Source organism: Dufourea novaeangliae, unplaced genomic scaffold (genome assembly GCF_001272555.1).
Source record: "Dufourea novaeangliae isolate 0120121106 unplaced genomic scaffold, ASM127255v1 scaffold299, whole genome shotgun sequence".
Classification (NCBI taxonomy): domain Eukaryota; kingdom Metazoa; phylum Arthropoda; class Insecta; order Hymenoptera; family Halictidae; genus Dufourea; species Dufourea novaeangliae.
In genome coordinates this window covers 1,258,716-1,280,394 of record NW_015374192.1, presented here as the reverse complement: position 1 = coordinate 1,280,394, position 21,679 = coordinate 1,258,716, and the positions used below count along the sequence as shown (strand labels likewise).

General features: G+C 44.6%; 1 protein-coding gene across 1 annotated transcript in view; it reads right to left on the bottom strand.

Moving 5' to 3' along the window:
* Positions 1-253: 253 nt before the first annotated feature.
* Positions 254-21,679, bottom strand: part of LOC107192208 (glutamate receptor ionotropic, kainate 2-like) — a 126,712-nt gene continuing 105,286 nt past the window's right edge. The window contains exons 10-19 of the mRNA XM_015581418.1: positions 21,180-21,284; positions 20,173-20,430; positions 18,476-18,655; positions 17,844-17,981; positions 13,745-13,942; positions 12,199-12,424; positions 10,709-10,873; positions 6,190-6,290; positions 4,370-4,577; positions 254-558 (exon numbers count right to left, since the gene is read on the bottom strand). Coding sequence (XP_015436904.1) covers positions 254-558; positions 4,370-4,577; positions 6,190-6,290; positions 10,709-10,873; positions 12,199-12,424; positions 13,745-13,942; positions 17,844-17,981; positions 18,476-18,655; positions 20,173-20,430; positions 21,180-21,284 — 1,884 coding nt within the window. The remainder of the gene's footprint in view (positions 559-4,369; positions 4,578-6,189; positions 6,291-10,708; positions 10,874-12,198; positions 12,425-13,744; positions 13,943-17,843; positions 17,982-18,475; positions 18,656-20,172; positions 20,431-21,179; positions 21,285-21,679) is intronic.

The window sequence follows — 21,679 nt, the reverse complement described above, 5'->3', positions numbered from 1 at the left end:
TCGAAAGAAAATACTGTTTCTCACGTGTGTTCAGGTAACTGAGTATTAAAATTTTGGAAATATCAAACGAATGGAAAACACCATTAGACGGTTTTAAAACGTGTAAAATTTTCTTGTGGATCATTTATATGTTGTGTAATATACGCACGAAAAGTACAAGAAAATATTTCTTTGGTAATTTTTAAATGATTTTAGAATGAAAACGGTTAAATCTATCGATCTACGATATCGGAGAATAGAATCGGTGATCCACTTACCTTGACCCAAGACGATGCTTGAGGAGCCCCGTCTCTGCCTCGGTGGGGGTGGTTGGTGCTTGTGCGTATGACTGTAACTGTGGCTGTGTGAATGTGAGTGGCAGTGTGTGTGACGTGTGTGCGTGGGCGTGGCTTTGCACGGTGGCGGTTGTTGTTGTTGTTGCTGCTGTGGCTGCGACTGCTGCGGAGGATGAAGATGAGGATGAGGCCTGTGCTAGGTGTTCCCTCCACGGGCCGCTCCCACTTGATCGAAGCTCAATGATTTCTTCATCTCCGTCATCGACAACGCACCACCCTCCTGCTGATAAAAGCAGAGCAGGTGTTAGCTATATCGGGGCGATTATCGGTCAAGCAACCCCCTCGGCCACTGGTCGCGTCGTCCAGCGTCGCGAAGCGGCCGCAGGCGGTAGAGTCATTAAAAGTTCTGTTCCAATGGGGAGGGGATAGTTAAAAGTTATCGAAACTTTTCAAAAGCTCGTAAAAGAGTTATCACCGAGTCACGTGAGTTCTACGTATCGGTTTGACTGCTTTATGGTCCAGGGACGTTTCGCGTCGTTTTGTTACCGCGCGTTCAATAGAATTTCGAAGATCCGGCTACCATCTACCGTTTCTCCATCTTCTTTTCGTACACTGACCCGACGAAGTTCCTACATTTATTCGTGTGCCGTGTTTGTGCACGGAATGTCGAATAAATCCGTTATATCGATTTACGTCCGCTCATCTGCGCTTCACGACGAAAATCCCATACACGGTGGTAAAAATATGGGTGCATACACGCGACCGGATAGAATATCGATAAAATACCGGCGGTGGTAAAATCGGAAAGGGGATTCCGTCCTCTTCGATAGGAAATATGATAGATCTTTCTCAGAAAAAAATAGTAACGACACTGGGCGGAGCGTCTCAGGTTGGCTAGCGGAAGCAAAACGAGTGGTCCGCACTGGTTGGTGGAATTTGATATCACCAAATGCAACCAATGGTGCATGACTCAAAAGCGATTCGATTTGTTCGTCGTAAATTAGACACGCACAGTTAAATAATTTAATATCGACCGTTTGTAAATTGAAGGTTTTTACTCGTCGAAAGCTTTAGACAATATTAATAAGAAAAAGTATGAACGAAGGAACTACCAGTAGAGTTTGATATTTTTAAATGTTCTGGATTATAAATAAAATTATCGAACTGACTATCACGAAAAACGCACCATACACGTGTAATTCCGTGGAAAGGAATTACCATATGGAACGAACTAGGCATAATTTATGAGACGCAAGTTTGGAATAACCGCGGCAACTCTCCGATACCCCGCGTTCCGGGAACACTGATTAAAGTATCGAAAGGAAACCGTCCGGAATTCACAAGGATGTTTCGAGATTAGAATACGCTTTTAGAATTTCCCCGCTTCCCTACCACCTCTGTTTCCGCTCGCGACGAAGTTGACGCAAAGACCCCGAAATCCGATTCGGGCGTAGTTTTGGGGGGTGGTGAATCCGCCGATGAAACTCGATTGAGTCGCTAATCCTGGCCGAGGTGAACTGTAATTAAACTTTAACCAGAGCCGACTCGGTCGAGCCGTGAACCATACGCTTCGTCTCGGACGAATAGACAGAGGAAACGAAAACGCGTTTTCAGGTTGGTTATCGCATGAATTACGCTCGGTATCGTTTTGTACAATATTATCTACAATACGGAAATGACATTCTGCGCCTTTGTTTCTGAGATAGGCGAACCACGTGGAATTCAAGAAATTCGTGTAAAAACGAGAGATATGGACGCCGATGAGATTATTAATTCATTTTTTCCAATAAATTGCAAAGGCTCCATTAGACGAATAAACTTTTCACGATACCTTCTGTACCCGTTTATATTTGATTTCCGTGAGATTTAATTATATTTACAGAAAACTGAAATTCGTTGGTGTTGAAAAATGAAATCATAGGTTCTTCTATAAAAGAAAACTGAAAATGACCTTGAAAACTCTGGAGAAAAGGAAGTAACAAAAAATTTGGTACAATCATCCTAAAGGTCTCCTTGAATCATACTGTATTAGCAGATAAAATGTTCGATCAAATAATTAGTAGAATAAGCTGATCACGTTTCGAGGTCCACCCTGTATACAAGTGACAGGGTCGACAGCCTTTCAGGGACGCAATATTGTTTAACGAACACTCTATTCTCCTCGCGATGTAACCGTTCGGTTGTCGATATTTGCTCAGATGTAACGACAAGTAGCACGGCTTCGTACGCTGTCCCCGATGGAAAAATCAAATTTTACGAGTTATTTAACGCCGCGGACGCGCTATCGATACCGTAATCGCGCCGAGAATTTTCCTACGAATGGAACTCGGTGTGCCACTGTGCACGATTTTTCTGTTGGACACAGAATTTCCGATAACTGCATCCTTTCGTTTAAGTGAATGCTGCGAGCTTCCTCCGTTAGAAATAACAAGGTTCACATCCAGTGGACTGTGCAGAGATTTAATTGAAAATTTCTTTTTTTTTAAGGTCAGGAGAACACCTTTTTTACCTGATATATTAGGTGTACTAGTAAGTTATCCATTATTTCTTCACGGAAAATAATTATCCAACACCCTACACCATTATTAGTCACAATGAAAAATCGACAAGGTACTTTGCATTTAAAATGTCGCGTTACTTAAATAAACGAAATAATAGACTACTTATGGGTACGCCTGACGAGAAACCCATTTTGTCACATAGAAGTTTGGGACCGCTTATACTCAGTGTAATGAAAATTTGTAATTCTGAACCTTGAAATTTTTACCTTTGACCCCTCTGCAAATAATATTCCAGAACCACGTCAGAAAAATTCCCAGTGTTCGACGTGTATAAGCTTTCAAGTCCTTCGAGGGTGGATCAATGGTTCGCAAGGAACACACCACACCCCGAGGCGTTCGTCGAACGCGACAACGAATTTCAAGTGACGTCGGGACGGGAGCCCGAATTACGATCGTTCAACACCAATTCGAAGCATGCAGTCGAGTATATAACGCGCCAATGACGCGTGTGTGGACTCGAAGTGTAGTATACTGCGTGTGTAAGCGTGTGTAATCGAACGTCCGCGCCGATCGTGGTTAAACAGGCACAGACACACACGGATCGGTCGGCTGGCTAGCGGCAAGGATACATTGGACTGTGCCAAAATGCATAACACACATACATGTATATTCGTGTATCTGTACAGACGAGCAAAAAGGTATAGTTCTTTTTCTTCTCATCAGCGCAACGCACAACACAAGTGTTTTCGATTTGGTTACAATGTGTATGCAGATAAAGAGAGAAAGAATGAGAGACACCCAGAACACTGAAACAGAAAATTACGAAAGGAAGAAAATCAAGTGAGAAAACATCGCTCAGGCACTTCCATCGGCAATACTCCCTTTCTCGTGATTCGGCTGTGGCTCTAGTATTCTCTTTCCAATCCGTTCTCGTTTTTTTTCTTTTTGTTTTTTCGTTTTTCGTGATCGACGAAGGCAACGCGTACATTGGTTGTTGGGCTACATGGAGACTGTGCCTCGATCACGGTAATCGATTAATCGTTGGGCTACGATACACTTGGGTGTCTTCGTGGAAATGGTTCGATTTGATATCGTTGGCATTGAATTACCGTGAAATCGGCACTGCTCCGCGATCAACGGTGGCTTCTCTTCGGGGATCTCTCGTGATTTTCTTTCTATGCCTTTTCCTAAGTCTCATTATTCACGGATTTTAACAGATAAAAGAAATCTGCTTCTGATCAGTTGCTAAATTTTGATTCTGGCTCACTGCGCGATAGTCCCAATTTGCAATCTTCCTCTAGCATATAAACTATCCAAGTTCAATTCTTTAAAGTTTATTAAAATTCAGAGGATCATAGTAATTAGAATCAACCACAAATGAATACAAAATCATTGTTGAACAAAATACGGAGTCAAATCACACTTTTTATCCCACCTCTGTGCGCACTACCTGGCTGCAAACGCCTTGTAGCGTTTATCATCTTAACCGATCATAACCGATTACAATCGACGCGCTGGATCGGAGCGTTCCGTTCGGATCCCCGAAGTGGTCACTGATGATCGCGAGCCCGTCGTGAGGGACAGGACTTACACCATTTAATCGCGGTATCTCGATGCTCGGTATGTAGGTGGTCTCCTCGTGGCCGGTCGAGCAATATCTCGTTCTCCTCCGGCTGGTCCGCGGGCTGCAACGGCCGCATGGCACCGCGGCGTCGGAATTACGGGCTTTTGCGGCTGGCCTCTGCCGCGAGCCGCACCGCACGGCGAACCGCAATTCGGAGGCCATCTCGGCGCACAGGGACTGCGTGTAGGCCGTCGAAGATTGGTTCGAGGAAGAATGATTAAATCCACGTGCGGTCCGGTGTTCCGTTCGTTCGGTTTCGTTCAGTCGATGGTTTTGGAACACGGGTAGTAGACAGGCGGGCACAACAATACCAACAGATGATACACAAGACGATCGAGCACTCGACGATGCACCATACGAAGTCCCTTCCTCTCCAGAACACGCGCAAGACCGTTTCGTTCGTTCGGTTCGCTCGAGTGCCTTTTGCGATGACGGTGCTTTCGTGGCCGGTTCGAGGGTGCTTGTGATGGTTTGCTAACGAGTGATCGTACGTGGACGAGTCGTCGTCGTGCCGTCGCGGATCGAGGGATTGTATCGGAGCATGAATGTAGCTTACTGATGGGTGCGTGTCTGTGCGAGTGCGTAGACACACAGACGCGGTGATTCGTAGCGAGCAGGCTAAATGGATCGAACTGTGTGTAAGAGCGGACAAGCGGTGAACCCGGCGGTAGATGGTTTTCTTGTCGGTGTACCATTGGATCGACAAAGTTCATGTATATAATGTATTCATGTTTCTTTGGTTGAATGTCTCACCTGCATGCAACTTACGTTGACGGTGCTAGCGGGGGGTCTAATACGCCGAGCAAGAAGCCAGACAGTGGGAGGATGTATATTTGATTAACACGTTGGCGCCTATTGTCGAGGATCTACGTTACGAGTGGGGGAATTAAGCAATGGGTTTTTCTATGTGTGCAGAAGACCACGTGGACGAATCGTCACATGTGATACTCGATAAACGATTATAGACAAGTTTCCCTAGTTCCGATCTTAATAGGTTGATTGCCACAGTGATATAAGCTGTAAATAGCCAGACACACTGTATTTCGTTTTGTTTTGTAATTAGTACTAACTAGTTTAGGTAATAGAGGTTCTGTTGGTCTTGTTTTAAATTATATTGCGATATTAATTTTTAGGTGGGTGGTTCACGGTGACCCCTCGTTCATGGCAAGTCAAAGTGTTAAGCGTATCAAATTGGAGAACGAAAAATGTGCGGCAACGTGTTAATAAAGGTATAACGATTCGATTGCAATCAGACAAAGGGAAGCAAGCGGCACGAATCAGGCAGATCGAGCAGGATCCGATCGGGCAAGTAGAATAGGATCGTACATTAGACTAGCGAAACAGTAAAAAAAAAAGTAATGAAAAGCAAATGACATTAAGAATATAATATCAATAACATACCATGTAACTTTTAAAGGAGAAATACAGAAATCGACAGTTAACAACGGATATATCGATCATCGTTGTTCAATCGGCCAATTGTATGTTACCGGGTGTTAAAATGAAATCACGTCTAAGAAACGTCTACCTGGTTAAGGAAAACGTGGGCTCGTGGAAAGTTGTCGGACACGGCATGCAACTGACACCTCGAGCAGGAAAATGTTCCATTTACGGTTTCGAAAGGGCGCAGAAGAAAGGGTAATAGAAACGCGGGCGGCCAATAGTGCCGCGCGAAGAACAAACGGCCTTGCAACCGCTACGGAGAGAAAGTACACTCATGCAACACGTACACCCGAAGCACGAAATTGTACGGAATTATCTTCTCGCCGGTGGTAATACGTTCGCTTACCCTCTCCGATTGGACGTTCTTCTTGGAGTTCCAGCAGAACTCGAGGATCGCCACGAGGATCGCTAGCGCCAGCCCGCAGAGCAGCACGACAAAGACACCACCTGGGAACGAGAAAACCGGAAGCTCATTATTTCACCGCCGCCGGCGGGTGTCTCCGTTTCTTTTCTGACGTCGGACGAGCATCGCTCGCGCGCGCGACCCGGAGTTAATGTACCTGCCACCGTGGACCGTTCCCTGAATCTGTTCTTCCACCCACCATACCCTAACTCACTAAGCCCCTTTTCCAGGTCGCCCCCATTCACCCACGGTCTATTTGTCTATTTATCTGTCCATCTGTCTGCCTTCTCGTCTATACGTCCCTGTCGTCATTTACGCCTACGTCTCTGCCTCTCTGCTTCGAGGGTCTTTGTTAAGTTTCAATCTCCTCTCCTCTTCGTCACCTCTCGTTTCTTTTCTTCGTCAAGCTGAAAGTTCGCGCCTCGAGAGAGAGAAAGAGTTCCAAATGGACGTGGAGAAGGGAAACTTCTATCGGGAGCTAAGAGATCGTGCAATATCTAGGAGGAGAGCCCGAGAGATCCTTGCAGAAAGTTGCACTCGACGAAAGGTTCGGGAGGGATGACCGTGCAATTAAACCAGGGTGTTACGGGGAGACGAAGGTATTATTGCCACTGCGATCGAGGATTACTTCTTATTTTCTACATTAATATTATCGTTCAGAGATATTTTTTATGCTTGGCTCTTTCAATACCGCGATATTTCAATGCAAAGGAGGATGTAAAAAGGGGAATTTGTCATGATACGATTTCAATGGATGTATTGTACGATAATTGACTTGTGAATAATGGAAGGAGAAGTAGATTCTTATCCTACCATTCCTCCGTGCTCAGATTTATGGTTTATCGTATCGTTTGTTAAATAAACCTGCACTGTGCATCGTAATGGTAATTCTATCTTCCCAAAGTTGTAAAGAGGATACAGTTCTATAAAGTTATTCGTCTTAATTGCGATCCTCAGGTGCCTATGTGAACATATCTAATTACTAAGGAGGTTAAATGCAACACGAACTAAATGTCTGACTCTTTAACTACGCCTCGATTATTTCGTAATTTCTGTATTCTGTTCCCAACTGGATATAGATAACCCTCCATTCACCTGAATTTCGAACTTTCAGCATCGTTAAATCTCCTAGGCGTGCAGCATCGTTACCTCGCGAGTCAGCTTTATCAAAAGTTCGCGATACTCGCGCAGTCGTTCTCCTCTCGCGAAATTTGTGCGAGCCAAAGCGAGTTTTGCTCTCTCTGCTCGCGATATCCACGAAGTTTAGCCTCGTGTGTAGACCTGGGGCATACACGAACGTCCGTAAACTTTTTCGGAATCGGTGCATACACGCCCGCGAGCTTTCCCCGTGTGCTTTCGCACGGATATCGAGCTAACTTCGTGTTTACTTGTGGCTCGAGCGTTCGATTTTTTCGTCTTGCCTAGGTCGAGCGGCTCTCCTATCGTGGAACCGTGATGCTGCATCGCGATTTAACGATGCGGCAAATCATCTTGCATGGAACGTTTCGTCCGTAATTTCGGCGTACAAGAATTACAATTAAGAATTTAAAATCCTTTCGAAAATTATGATGCAGGTAAACCAGACTTACAATTCATGGAAATAATGAACCTTGAACTGGGAAACAAATATTCTTCCATTCTAGTAAATTGAATATGAAGTTCTGAAGCTTTAGCTTCCGACATAATTGAATGATTAATACTATTTTGTAATACCTGGAAGCCTAATTATCCTTTTTCTATAAATCTGCGAGCACCGGTAACGAGAACACTTTTACAGAGCAATAAGTTTCATTGGGCAACAGCTAAGACTACCCTCTCGACTTTATAAATGTCTTCAGCGCGTTCTGTTCGTCGCAGGGAAACTTCTTAATGATAAACGAACTTCCCTAAAAACTCGGCTTCCTGTGTTAGCACATTTTAGTTCTTATCTACGTCGCCATTCGTACATACAGCACTGAGCACTGCGTTGCGTTATTCTTTTCTTCCGCCCCCTCCCCCAAGGAACTTATCTCGACTGTTGGGAGCAGCTGGCCTCCAAAACACTGGGCAAACAGTGATAAACGCCTGGCACGATGTACGTCATCCGTAGGGCCGGGTGAAGCGGTTTTAAAACAATTCTACCGATGTCGATGTTGTAACTTCATCTGTATGCTAAGTGGAACCGTATCCCAGCGTCAGGTGAACGTGGTAGCCCGGTGCTCGTTTCAACGGAGGGAGACTGGATTTGCATAAACTGCGCGCTGACGTTGTGATTTAAACGACGTCCGACGCGTCTCTCCGCAGGAAGGTAGCAAAGTTTCTACCCGTGGACGTCGGTCCGTTTCCTTGTACCGCGCGGTTCTAATTAATTTCACGGCGAGACGACAAAAGACAACGTAGCTGCAAGCAGCGCCTATGATACCGCCCATGTATCGCGTATGAAACTTCTGACGTGCCGTGTAAATAGTTTTCACGATATGATTAATAACAGCCGTGACTTCAAGGAATTCCGTGTAACGTTCACCATTAGTCTCACGATTCACCTATAATCATTCATTCTTGGAATCACAGATATGTGGTGACAACTTTTATACACGTTGCTAGAGGGCTTCTGAGTCGATACCTTCCCCGCAGGTACTCGATTTTGGTTTCTATAAAAACGAAAAAGAAACCATCGAACATCCCCTCGTTTAAGGCAGGATGTACGGATATTATAGCCTCCTTATTAACAAGTCCACCAACAGGACTAAGTGCACCATTCCTTTTTCTTTATTTTTCGCCACCTTTCATTTCAACAGATATATAAATATGTTTAATGTTGTACGAGTGATGTGCGAGATGTCGAGGGAGAACATAGGATCTCGGTCGAGACTCAGGTTTCAGAGAAGCTGACGCTGTAAGTGTAAAAGGGAACCGGAAGAATTCGAATTGAAAGGGAGAGAATGCGAAGAAATTCTCGATGGTATATATTCATAGAGCGTTCCGAGACCCGACACCACCCCGTGGGCAAGTTCAATTTATCCGTCCGACGTTCGAGAAGAGCCTCGATTGCGCCACAGTTTTTTTTTTTCTCCCTCGGCGGATAGTCGCTGCGTCCCGTGGAAAGGCGATTAGCAAAGCCCGGCTGAAATTTCACGAGGTACCCCGAGAGCAGTTCGTCCTTCTTCTTGTCTCGACGAGTACGTTCCCGTTCCCGGCAAAGTGGCCACTTATCCAAGTTACAGGCTTCCTCTGCCCGGAGTAGGGGCGAGAAAAAAAAGACGGGAGTGGGAGAATTGCGGGGCTGCGTTCTGGAGGGGTGGAAAAAAAGGAAGTGGAAGAATCGTGGTCGGAGGAGGGCGACTGGGGTGGATAGAAAGGGAGAACTTGTCTCGTGACTTCGAGAAAATCTGGGGGAAAAGGGTTCTCAATGACCTGTCCCGAGGAAAAATTCCATGGGAACTTTTCGCAAAATTTTGCCGCGGTTCAAAGCCGCGAAGTTCCTTATCCGCTGCTCCCGAAACCCTGTTTCCGGCAACAGTTATTGTGTCTGAGAAATGCCACCGTAATGAACTGGCATTCTGGAGCCCGGGAATCGTGATGTTTCTTCAAAGGGAATACTATATTACTCCGGCTTCTTTTTCAAGTATGCATGAAGTTTCACCTGGGGCTTTCGAAGTTTCCTGTTACAGGGCTGAAATGGCTATATGGACACGGATAAGATACGTGCGTGTTACCTTGTCGGCTTCGAGTGCAATGCAAATATATTTTCTCTGGAGGTGTAAGAGAATCTCTTCGACAGAATTGTTCCTTAGAAATTTGTATCGAATATTCTCTGCGTTATAGAATAATTTGGCCGTGAGTGTTGTCCCGTTGCTGACATGCTTTATCTTAACTAAATTTCCTTTGTTTCTAGTATGGACGCTCTCATCATCGAATTAATTTACACTGTATACTAGATAGTACGAATACCAATCCATCGTTCAGTACGGTCCATGTCTGTGGAAACCTTGCGAAGTAACTAATTAATTATGTGCAGACCATGATATTCACAGCCTGTGCTCGTACAGTGTATTGATTATACAGCACTGGATTACCGATACATTAATAATTACTGGAAGCATAATTCAAATACGTTGTAAGCTCGTCCATATTTACCCAGCTACTACTATTCATAACGTTTAACTAATTAATGTTCTTGACCCCTGACGCCCCGGCAGCTTTTTCTACGTGGTACATCATAAAAAAGAACGAGCGAAAGGTACGGATCCTGTGGTACTTTCTATCAAGCAAAACCGCTGATAAGTGGGAATAAAAAATTCAAACGTTCGTGCGAGGCGGCCGTTCTGAGCGACGTCAGATAAAGTTCCCGCGTCGCCTCCCCCTTTTTCCCGCGGCAGTAAATTTCAGCGACACCTCCGGTATGCTTTTTTTCCCTCCCGCTTCCCTTTCCTTCTCTTTTTCCGGTCTGGTCCGCGGAAAAAATTTAATTTCGTCCGCTCACCGATATTTTCGACTCCGAGGGCGTTAGCTTTGCTCTCCTTGCTCTTCTCGTCCCTGTTGCACACGTCCCCGGTGTTCTTCCACCACTTATCGTACAGGATCTGCGTCACTCCTTTCTCCTGCAGTTCCAGAATCGCCAACGATATTTTGTCCCTCCAGGGCGAACCTGCATATAAAACGAGCTCGTTAGATCGGTCAAGGAGTATACCCGCAACTCTGCTTTGAGCGTGGGTAGAGATTGCCTTGGCTTGTCCCCCGTTTCCGTTTCGCGCCCCTTCGGCGACTGAAAAGAAAACTGCAAACAAGGGAAATCGATTTTCCTTACCATCGTTCTGTGAGGACGGAGAACGATTTTTCAATCGAGATGTTAACATTTATGGAAGATTTATTAGCGATCCGATGACAGAACGGAATACAGTATTCTCTTTCTACAAATGCATCATTACTGTTAACGTGATTATAGAAAACAGGTGACACGATTCTCTCCAATTGTTTCATTCTTTCTATGATATGACCACATGATTATAAAAAGATTAACAAAATGCTACTGTAGAAAAAAAATATTGTATATAAAATCTAGGTTTCCGGGATTCGAAATTTCGCGCTGCTCGTTTCAAGCCGTTAATTAAGTCGTTTCACGCCCGTCGGCATATAGTTCCAGCACACCGAAGTTTCCAAATTTATGTTAAAAATTCCGTCGTTTTTCGTTTCTTCGCTACCTCGAAGGCGCACGACTGCCGCAACACCGTAACGTCAGCCACAAATCTAAAGACTTTACGATGTTTTCTGTGTGCAGCAACGATTACCGTGGCGACAACATTGTAGCGAAGTGGCATTCCGTGGTAGTTGCAGAGGAAAATTAAAAGTTAACGGTGTTTACACTCTTATTTTACACGCGGTTACCCCACTTTTACGCGTAAAGACAACCGTTAAACGGTGTTTATCGTTCTGTTCTTGCAAGTAACAATGTTGATGGTCGCAGGACCTCTTTTATTTTTATTTCAGTCGTGGATTAAAACTTCAGAGAAATGAAACACTGTAATTGTTATTTTACTTTTCTTCAACACGTTGACTACCACAGTGAAAAAGGCTGTACATAGCCAGACCCACTGTACTTCATTTTTATATTAATTTTACGCAAAAATTTTGTAACGGTATTTAAATAATTTAACCTCTTTGCAATGTTTCATCTATGAGTTATCTCGTACCTAGTTGGCAGTCAACGTTTTAAAGAAAACAGCTGACATCGAATGCTATTGTTCCTACCACTGTAATTGTACTGTTATTTCTGTACACTAGTATATTATTCTGCAATCCATATATTTTCTATATATAATTCTATATATTTTCTGTCGTGCGAATGTTTTCTACTTCAAGCTCCAACCCCCGTGGCCTCCTGCAAAGAGTCGACTATTTTCTGAAATATCGAACAGCTTCCATCGTAAGGGCGGAACGCGCAAACACGGGAGTTCAATTGTTTTCCGATATTACCTTTCGGGGTGGCAATCCCGTAGCCTTTGCTGTCCAACAGGCCGCCGATTTGCGTGAGATTGCAATCTCGTTGTACCGCATAATCGAGCATAGTGGATTCCATCAAGAAGGCGTAGTCACCCTCCAGCACCCTCTTCACCCCGTCCTCGTAACTCTTCACGAACACCGACGGCGACTTCGATTCCATAAACCTCCACATCTTCTGATATATACCGATTTTCGAGTCCTGTCGTTCGAACAGAATATAAACCACGAAATTATCGATATAAACCGTGCGCGTGGAAAACAGCCTTTCTCCATTAACAGCTTTATCGAGGGAGGGGACATTCTCTCCTCGCTGAATAGAGAGCGCTTTTATAACATCGAAATTTGTGTGCTTCGATAAATTCCTACCTCGCCGCCTCTGATTATTTCGCTATCCAATACAGACTTGGCAATTTACGTAGCGTTCACGCGAGACGACGATAACGTTTTATTAATATATTGGACGCACAATTTACTTGGTATTTCAGCGAGCAATTTCTCGAAAGATGAATCTCGCATGCTTTTCCTTTGATCTTTTCGTTCCCCCGTTTCACATAATCGACGATACAAGCGTGGGATCCGTGGATGAATTCAGGATGGATAGACAGTATATTCGTGGACTGAAACGAGCGGGGCTTCAATATCTCGGTATTAGTACAATGCAACAGCGGCCGAGTCGCTTGCAATGACGTTACGAATTTATTAACGTTAAGAGTCCCCGCGGAGAGGCACCCTTTGAAAATTTAACAATGCCCGGAACGAGCTGTGGATTTTGTGCGCTGGATTCGGCGAAAATTCGTTGTACACGTTCAATGGGGACAATTAGTGGAATTAGTCGCGGCGAGCGATTACAACTGGTAAGTTTACGGTTTTCATGTCGCGGACGTAGGTGTATGCATTCCGAGTTCGTTAAAATAATCGAAAGGCACGAGTTTGAATACCAGCGGGAAAGGTGCTTGAAACATTAACGAGAGTTTCATTCGATAATAGGTGTTGTCGATGTTCCGAACGTTTTCATCGATGCTTTTCCGTCCAAATATGACGGAAATATTGATGTTATCTGTTCGAGATAATGGACTCGCGTGGAGAAGGGAATCAGAATTGCGGATTTAATTTGAATGGAAAGATAACAGTATTGAAAGAAATGTTAATTTTCTACTTTGGTGTTAGTACTTTGATAAACAATAGGAATATCTGTGCATGTGTAATAGATTTTATTAAAACGCGTAGATTAAATAATTGTTTCGTATTTAAACAATTTTCGCGCCATTGATTAGAAATGTTAATTTTCACGTGCCAAATATTTATTACTATTATTATCATTTAAAATTCATCTTTAATAATTACAAAAGTGCTATTTATTATCGCGTTTATATTAACTAATGTAATTCTCTTCCACAATTTCCCTAAATTTCCACGATGTAATACTACTTGTCCATAGAACATGAACCAGTTTCGAGAACGTCGATTCTCTCTACCATCGAATTTTCATTTCAACGCCCATTAATCTTCGGTTACTCACTCTGAAAAACGTCATCGTGCTGCCACCCTCCAAAGTGCCGTAAGAGATCTCGGTCTGTTCCGCTAGATCCGCCGCGTTCTCGATCGGCGTGATCATTCTCTCCACGGTCAGGAAGGCGGCCAGGTTCGCCGTATAAGAAGAGATGATGATCAGCGTGAAGAACCACCAGATACCGCCCACTATTCTCGTGCTGGTTGCCTGATAATGACGATCAATACTCCCCTTACTTTCAACCATGCGGCTGCTTCGTCGAGCAATTCCTTTCCGAGTGTTCAAGGGACTCGGGTCGAGATAGCTGGCAATTGCAACCCTTTCTGTTCATTGTATCGCGGCGTCTATAGACCCACGAAGAATCGAAGCAGCGAAACAACAGGTGGACGCTTGTTATCATTGTTCCTCGGAATCGAAACAACGAACACCAAAACAGTGTTTTGCATTTTAATTCCTTGAAAGGTAAGCTTAAGGATTGGAATTTTGAAATCTGATCTCATTTGACTTTGCGAAAGTGTCTTACTCCATTCTATAAAGTATATTCGTACACGTTTATTAATTTTTTCACCGAAGAATCCGAGTTCTATTGTGTCGATGTAACTCTAGGCTCAAGTATGGTAACGAATTCGCGTAAAATTATACTTTTCAAAGTAGACATTCTTTGGCGGATTATAATGACAAAGGGAGGCTCGCAATAGAGTTCAAGGAGCATTCTTAGGGCACTCAACAGACCTTGTAATGCTCGCAAGGCAATCATATTCCAGGGAAATGTCACTTCAGCTTCGCATCTCGGAGCCGGAAGACCATAAAGAGCTCTCACGATCAATCGAAACCACATCGGTGGCATCCGCTCTCCGAAGCAACATTCCAAGATCGAAGAATGCAATATGCGGCACCTCATTTATGCATCGTAAGACCGCTAATGGCATACTTCGTGCCATTAGCGGGGACTGCAAATCGATCTTAGGAAGCGACCACCCTAAGCAAGACATTACAGAATAATTCCGTCGCACGTCTCCCCTGTTAGTTATCCAACGATCATGGAAGATCCATCTGTCAAAATCGGGCTGCAATTGCCTCAAACTCGAAATTCGATGCGGACATTTCATTACGTTTCGAACGAGAAAAATGAATGAATTCGCGAACAGAATTGAAATGGGGAAAGTTTCCAAGGAAAAGAATTGCTCGTTGCCTGACAATTGATATTACACGGTTATCGTGATCGAAGTTACGGAATACCCTTCAAGCACAAGAATTTCTTTGTCCTTACGAAAGGATCGTAATCGTTCGCGTATCCGTTCGTCCAAGGTTTCGACGAACGATTCTCGCAGAGTAGCGACGACAACCCTGCATGGACATACATGCCACCAGAGCCGGTTAGCTAACGCCATATGTGGTACAGGTGTTCCCTTGTCTCCGTAAATCGTTCCCGTCTATCGAAAATTGTCCGGAATTATCGAGAGTATCGAGCTTCTGGCAATAGCTGTTCCTCGGTTGTTTTAATAGCCTATTGGCCAAAGCTCGTTTCCTCTTACGATTAATCTAGTGTCTGTTTATTCAATATATATATTACTCTCCAACGAATTATAGCTTCGATCAAAGAAAAACTGTAGCTACTGGACCAGGTGAGTTACAGGTAGCAGCTATTCGGAGTGGACGGCCCCAGGGGGGAAGCAATCAGCACACTAATCGACCAAGCCTTTTCTCTCCTTTTCCAATGTTCTTCGTTCCGAGCGTTACTCGAAATTGGATATGCCTTGCTCACGCGATACTCGAGTGTTTTCTGTGCTCTTTCTCGCGGTGCAATTGAATACCGAATATGTTTCGAACGTAACCGTACAGATATACATTTTTTTTTCGGAAACGTTGAAACTTAGATACGTCAGAATGAACGATCATTTCAGTTCGATTATATCGAAGCTCTTGAATTATTCTCCAGACATCTGTTACTATTCTAGGCTCATTGATTTTGCATCTGTCATTTGTCAAATGCGCGTAGAATATGAAATCAACATTGAAAACCACAGGTCACATGCATTTATTGTCGCTTGTCGGTCTATTCTTGTCGCTCAAAGAAGCAGCAACGCGTGAAATCGGTGTATCCTCCGCACGTCTAGCGAGACTACAAAGCGTGACGTAAAAAACCGATGTCTTCGGATTTATCGACTGCCCACCGATAGCATATATATCGCTGTATTTGCGCAACGACCGTGAGATATTATGCGCGCGCTGAAAGGGTATATTTTCCATGCATAAAAGTTCCGGGACCGTTCGTCGATGCTTTCCTTCGCTCGTAACAAGAGTAACGTAATAAAAATTTCGTTCGAAATTGCTACCAAATGTTTTGAATATAAAGAAAAAAACTGTTCGACGCGATGGAAATGCGATATCAACAAAATATAAGGTGCTTGGCTGCTATGTGCATGCAGGGGTGACATGCGTTCTCTGAAAGCGAATATTTCGGTCGCTCCTCTAAAGCAAAAATCTGTTCACCGTTGTAACCACATCGACGCACTTCGACAATAGACGGACGATACGTAGTTCGATAAATAGACCACGATGTACTCATATATGGTGCTTGAAATTGTTTCCTCGGTTCAGAAGGTTCTTTCTCATTTTCAAAACGGTGAAGCTTGTTGGACATTGCTCTACTATTTTGAAACAGGAAAAGGTGAGAAAATATGATAGAAGAATAAATCTTCCTGAATCTGACCTTAATATTTAACAATAAAAGGATCACCTATGCAGAGATCGTTCACGTTTCGAAAAATCGATCAGTTAATTAATCGAATTCTTCGTTTCCCGTGAGACGCCACCACCGACACGGTTCCATTTGGGACTTTACCGACCTTCCGGCGGATATCACGCACACAGGGTTCCGCGGGAACTGGGACACCTTCCGATGCTACGTGTCGGAGAGAACAGACCACCATCCTGCCACGGTGATTAAAAGGGGGCAAAAAAAAAACGTCGTTCCCAGTGAAACGGTGGAAAGGAACAGCCGAACGCGGACGGAAAAGGAAGAACCGGGGCGTAAGCAAGAAAAGAGAAACGTGCTTTTGCTGGAAAAATGGGCAAAGAGAGATTGTTGTCCCCTGTAATTGTTCGGCGAAGAAAGCGAACCACCCTGTTTTTTCGTGGCTCGTCCCACCCCGTTTGTACTCGCGCAGTTAACCAGCCGCGTGTGCGCGTCCTGCACACGGTCCTCGCCTTTATGAAGACCACGGAATTCTACGAGGTCGTTTTAAACAGCCATCCTTATGGGAAATAATGTCGTAACGAGGTACAAGTTACCTTATAGCTAGACGGTGACCGTTAGCCTGGCTTTTTGCTCTCCCATCCCCTCGGTGTGCTTGGCTTTATTTGCGTTTAAATCGCGAAAATTGTATCGATCGCCTTTCTTCTCGCGTTTAAAAACGACGAGTGTACTTGAACGCTTATGCGCTGCGTGCTCTACACGAATTATGTACGGGTTCAGTGGAATTAAAACGTGTATTTGGATCGCTGGACTTGTTAACTCTCAACCGACCCTTTTTTCCCAACTTCAGTTTTTCCTCGGTGCCAAATTGACGCAGTGGTAAAAAATTAATATGACGAAGGATATAGATAGTTAAATTTGCAAATTCTTCAACATAAAAGTCCCGTAGCCTCAGCTAAATTTACCTACATATGAGAAAATAACATAAATTCTTAGGAGAAAAGGGACGGTTGAGGTGCAACCAAATTAATAGGTAATCTTCGACACGTCGATGATGAACTATTTTTGATCCATTGTAAATAACACAATATGTGAAATACATTATGAAATGATGTTCGATAATTTAGAAATTAGATCTCCGTTTCGCGAGGGTCGATTAGCGGCATAGCCACAGGTTGTTTAACAACGGAAGATTAATTATCGTGTCGATCTCTCACATGTCGGTGGCAGGCGCTCGAGGCTACTTCAATACCTGCATAATGTGGATGTCAATGTTGCGAATAGACAGGGCGTGCAGCCAAGATTAGTCGAAATCCAACAAGCTTCTCCCCCCGGTTACCAGATTTCCCGCTGCTAGCATGTTCAAAAGCTAGAATTCCGTACGCCGACTCTGTGTGGTGACATGTTTACCTTTGGGTTGAGGTCGCTGCCCTGTTGCATAAGAGTGCCGACCGTAAACCAGAAGCTGTTGGCCAGGGTGAACTCGTTCACGGTTCTCAGCAGGGGAATGTCGTCGCTGTCCGGATCCAAGGCGCTCACGTGACCACCCTGATCGCACCGTGACCCCCGCCAAGTGGTGCGAAATTTCAAGGACGATTACACACAGTCTATTCTCAGATCCTTGGTATTACTGTGTCACTGGAGCCGCGAGAGCAATCACCACGCGCAACTGGTACCGACAAGGCGGGGCTATGAATTCCTTATAGGGAGCAAACACTACTACGGAACAGTGTACACGGTACCGTTTAATTACTGTTTGAGCATTGGAGGATCGTGAGACCTCCCCGGAATACTGGTGTAACTTTATTAAGCATTAAATATCGACAGTAACAGCACAAAAAATTATTTTTTCAGAAGGTCGACACATAGAGTACCAAAGAAGTTGCGAAGTTTCACACGATGGAAGTAAAGGTCTCACGATCAGTCCACAAGATGCGTTCCCTCGACATTCATCGTATTTCCCACGGCTCCCAACTGACACAGTTCCTCCGTCAAAGACCCAATTACACGGCCACAACGTGCACCACACGACGGGAGCCTACCTGCAGGGGACACTTGCAGCTCGGGCAAGCCCTAGGCTCGACCCACTCGTAAGGGGAGAACCTCGCCACTATCCAGATCGACAGTGAGACCATCAGGTAAGCGCCAAGCATGGACAACCAGATCTCCACAGCGAGGGGATTCATGAACGAGAACAGCCTCGACGTATTTCGTCCGGAGACCTGAAGCAATTACACAAGTATTTTCGCGTCAGAACCAACGACCCGATCTTTTAAGCTTCGACCACCAAGGATTCTTCACGGTCTGTGGACCGACGATCCTCGAGGTCTCTGTTTTCGTCTCCCCCGTGGTTCAACCAGTATTTTCTAGCGCGAAAATAATTCAGAAGCCAACAGTCTCACGTTGCTCCACCTGAATGCCGCGCAAGACGATCCTTTATCCAGCTAAAATCATGGCTCGGTCGCTATTCTCCGGGCCGTCAGACACGGCACAATAGAGACAGTCAGGAACGAGCCGTGAGTTCGACCGTTATACGAGCTCCTTTATCCCGTCGTATTCCTTGGGCTTCTCTCCGTCAAAATCGGGGACGCGTTTCGAGAAACAGGCCCAGCCCGGTGGATACGGGACAGCTCTGAATGATTCCGACCGACCCAGAGGGCAATGATCGCCGACGACAATCGGTGCGCTCGAACGTGACAGCTTCTGATTTCGCATTGGCTTTCTGTTCCTACGTTTATCGAGTCGAGAATCCCTCGGAGGAACGGACTGCGAGGAAACAACAGTCGACGGAGGGCAGTAATTCAAGCCCCGAGGAACAACGCGGAATCAGATCCGCGTAAGGGATTGTCTTGACAGGGACCAATTCGGTAAATATGTAAATTCTATGAGAGAGTATCGAAATATAATAATTTAGCCTGACAGTGTTGATAGTACTGGAATACCGGATTTGAATTCACTCGGAAGCCTTAAGATAATAGGTGGCTTAGTAATTGATCGATAATTGTTAAGTCGGAGGAAAAGCATCGAGTAGGAAGTACAATGTACTTTAGTTCTTCTAAGACTAAATCTTTTCGTACCATAACAGTAAGTGGAGTTATTCTATGAATCACATTAAATATAGTAATTGGAGCATCTCGCCCGGGAGTTAACCTATACAATCCTTAATAAGCTAATAAATTTATGGCGTTCTTTGGATCATTCAAGATGCCATTGTCTATCTGTTCTAGAACATTCCCTCCGCATGGCAATTACAATCCCTGACAAGGAGAAGGTCTGAGATGACCCTCTGGGATTTTTATATTTTTTTGCAGGATGGTAGCACAAATTGATCCTTATCGAAATCTAAGAAACAATTGACATTAAAATTTCTCCAACGGTACAACGTTCGCGTCTAATGTATATGCGGGTCCCATAAAATTTTAATATCGATTACTTCGTAAACAAATGATATTTGGCACCTACGCTCTTGGATTTGGACAAGAGTCAACGTCTCCTACTATCTTGCAGAAGTACATCAAAATCCCAGAGGATCATCTGGATCCCCCTTCTATTTAGAAGTGCACACTATATACTAGTCAGAAAAATTTACAATTAATCCCGAAATCTCCTTCACAGAATCTACAAATCTCTCGAGACGGAGGGTGCAGCGAAAGGTGATGATCCACGTGTCACAAAGTGGCACAGCCAAACGGGAGAAAAGGTGGCCCCCCTGGTGTCGTGGCGTCCCGTTAGAGTGTACCTTGGGATTGAGCCCGCTCCCTTGCCGTAGGAATGTGCCGGTGATAAACCAGAAACTGTTGCTGACGCTAAACTGGTTCTCGACGACGTCGCTCTCGGCCAGACACGGATGGGGATTGTTCCACTCGTACGGGCTGAATCGGGCCATAACGAACAGGGTGAAGCTTACCAGCATGTACGCGGCCAGCACGTACAGCCAGATCTCGACGGCCAGCGGGTTCATGAAGGAGAACAGCCGCGTTGGCTGACTGGATGGCACCTAAATTACGTTACGCTACGATTTTAATTAAAACGGATCCCGTACCGCTCGCCCGCGCCTCGCACGGCGGGCCCTCCGCGGGGACGTTTTATACGCCTGTTGGATCGGTTTTCATCGAGAATCTCGTTCCGTCCCTACCTTGATCCCGCCGCTCCATTGAACCCTGACGAGCAAACTAGGCTTCCGGTAGGTGAAAAAGTGGCGTAGCTGAAGGGCCTTCTATCACTTGATCTCGAGTTATTGAAATTTATGCCCAATTAACAGTTGGTTTAACATTTATTTCAGGATTTTTAAATTAGTTTACAAAGTGGTAAGGGGTTCATCTTCTACGCTACTTTTTCCCCTAGCGGAAGCCAAGTTTGCTCGTAAGGGTACCATGGCAACGGGCCCCACCGTTAGGTGGGGTGATTCTTTTCAAACCGGGTTGCACGCTATTTTAATGTTCGAAGCCATAGAAATATTGTCGCTGTAGAGACTGTTTGGGAAACGTTTGCGACCAGTAACCAGTCAAAAGCTACCAGTAACAATAATTAAATTAATTTGAAATCGACAGTGTTCGCGAACCACCGAGTATGAATTATTTCGAAACGAGATTCTCGACGCGGGACAGAATTTTTCGATGTCCGCGCGCGTCGCTTTTCGACACCAAGATGTTTTACGTGTCGGCGCGTGATCGTAATCGGGTTTCTGGTACGCCGAGCCCGAACGAATCGTGACAAAGAGGAGCGCAAACAATAACAGCGACTCACCTTAAACAATATTCCAATACCGAGATTCATGAACGGCTTGGTGAAATCTATCACACTCTCCCGAGCGTAATTTATCGTCATCGACGCAACGGCCAGGTCCGCTCTCTGGAAAGACAAAAAAAAGAATGGGACTTTTCAATCTCAAAACGGAACACGATCGTTCTGCTTTTTTTTGTCCCTCGTGACGCGCAATTGTCCAGGGATTCGTTCGCGGCGGGCTTTAATTGTTCGTTCATAGTACTGCTCTGTTTCGAACTTTTCGTTTCAGATTTTGCTGTTGTAACGAATGGAAATGGGAGATTCACATCTAGTTTCTTCTGTACAAATATTATGAAACCAGTTAATTGTTTTTATCGTTGTTATCTACAGAAGTCTAACTATCTGATCTAAATCGGAATATCTAAGAATACTGACACACTATCGGTAAAATGTATGGGACCGGGTATGATAATTTCAATAATAGAAAAATATTACTCTGCAAACATTCGATAAAAGTAATG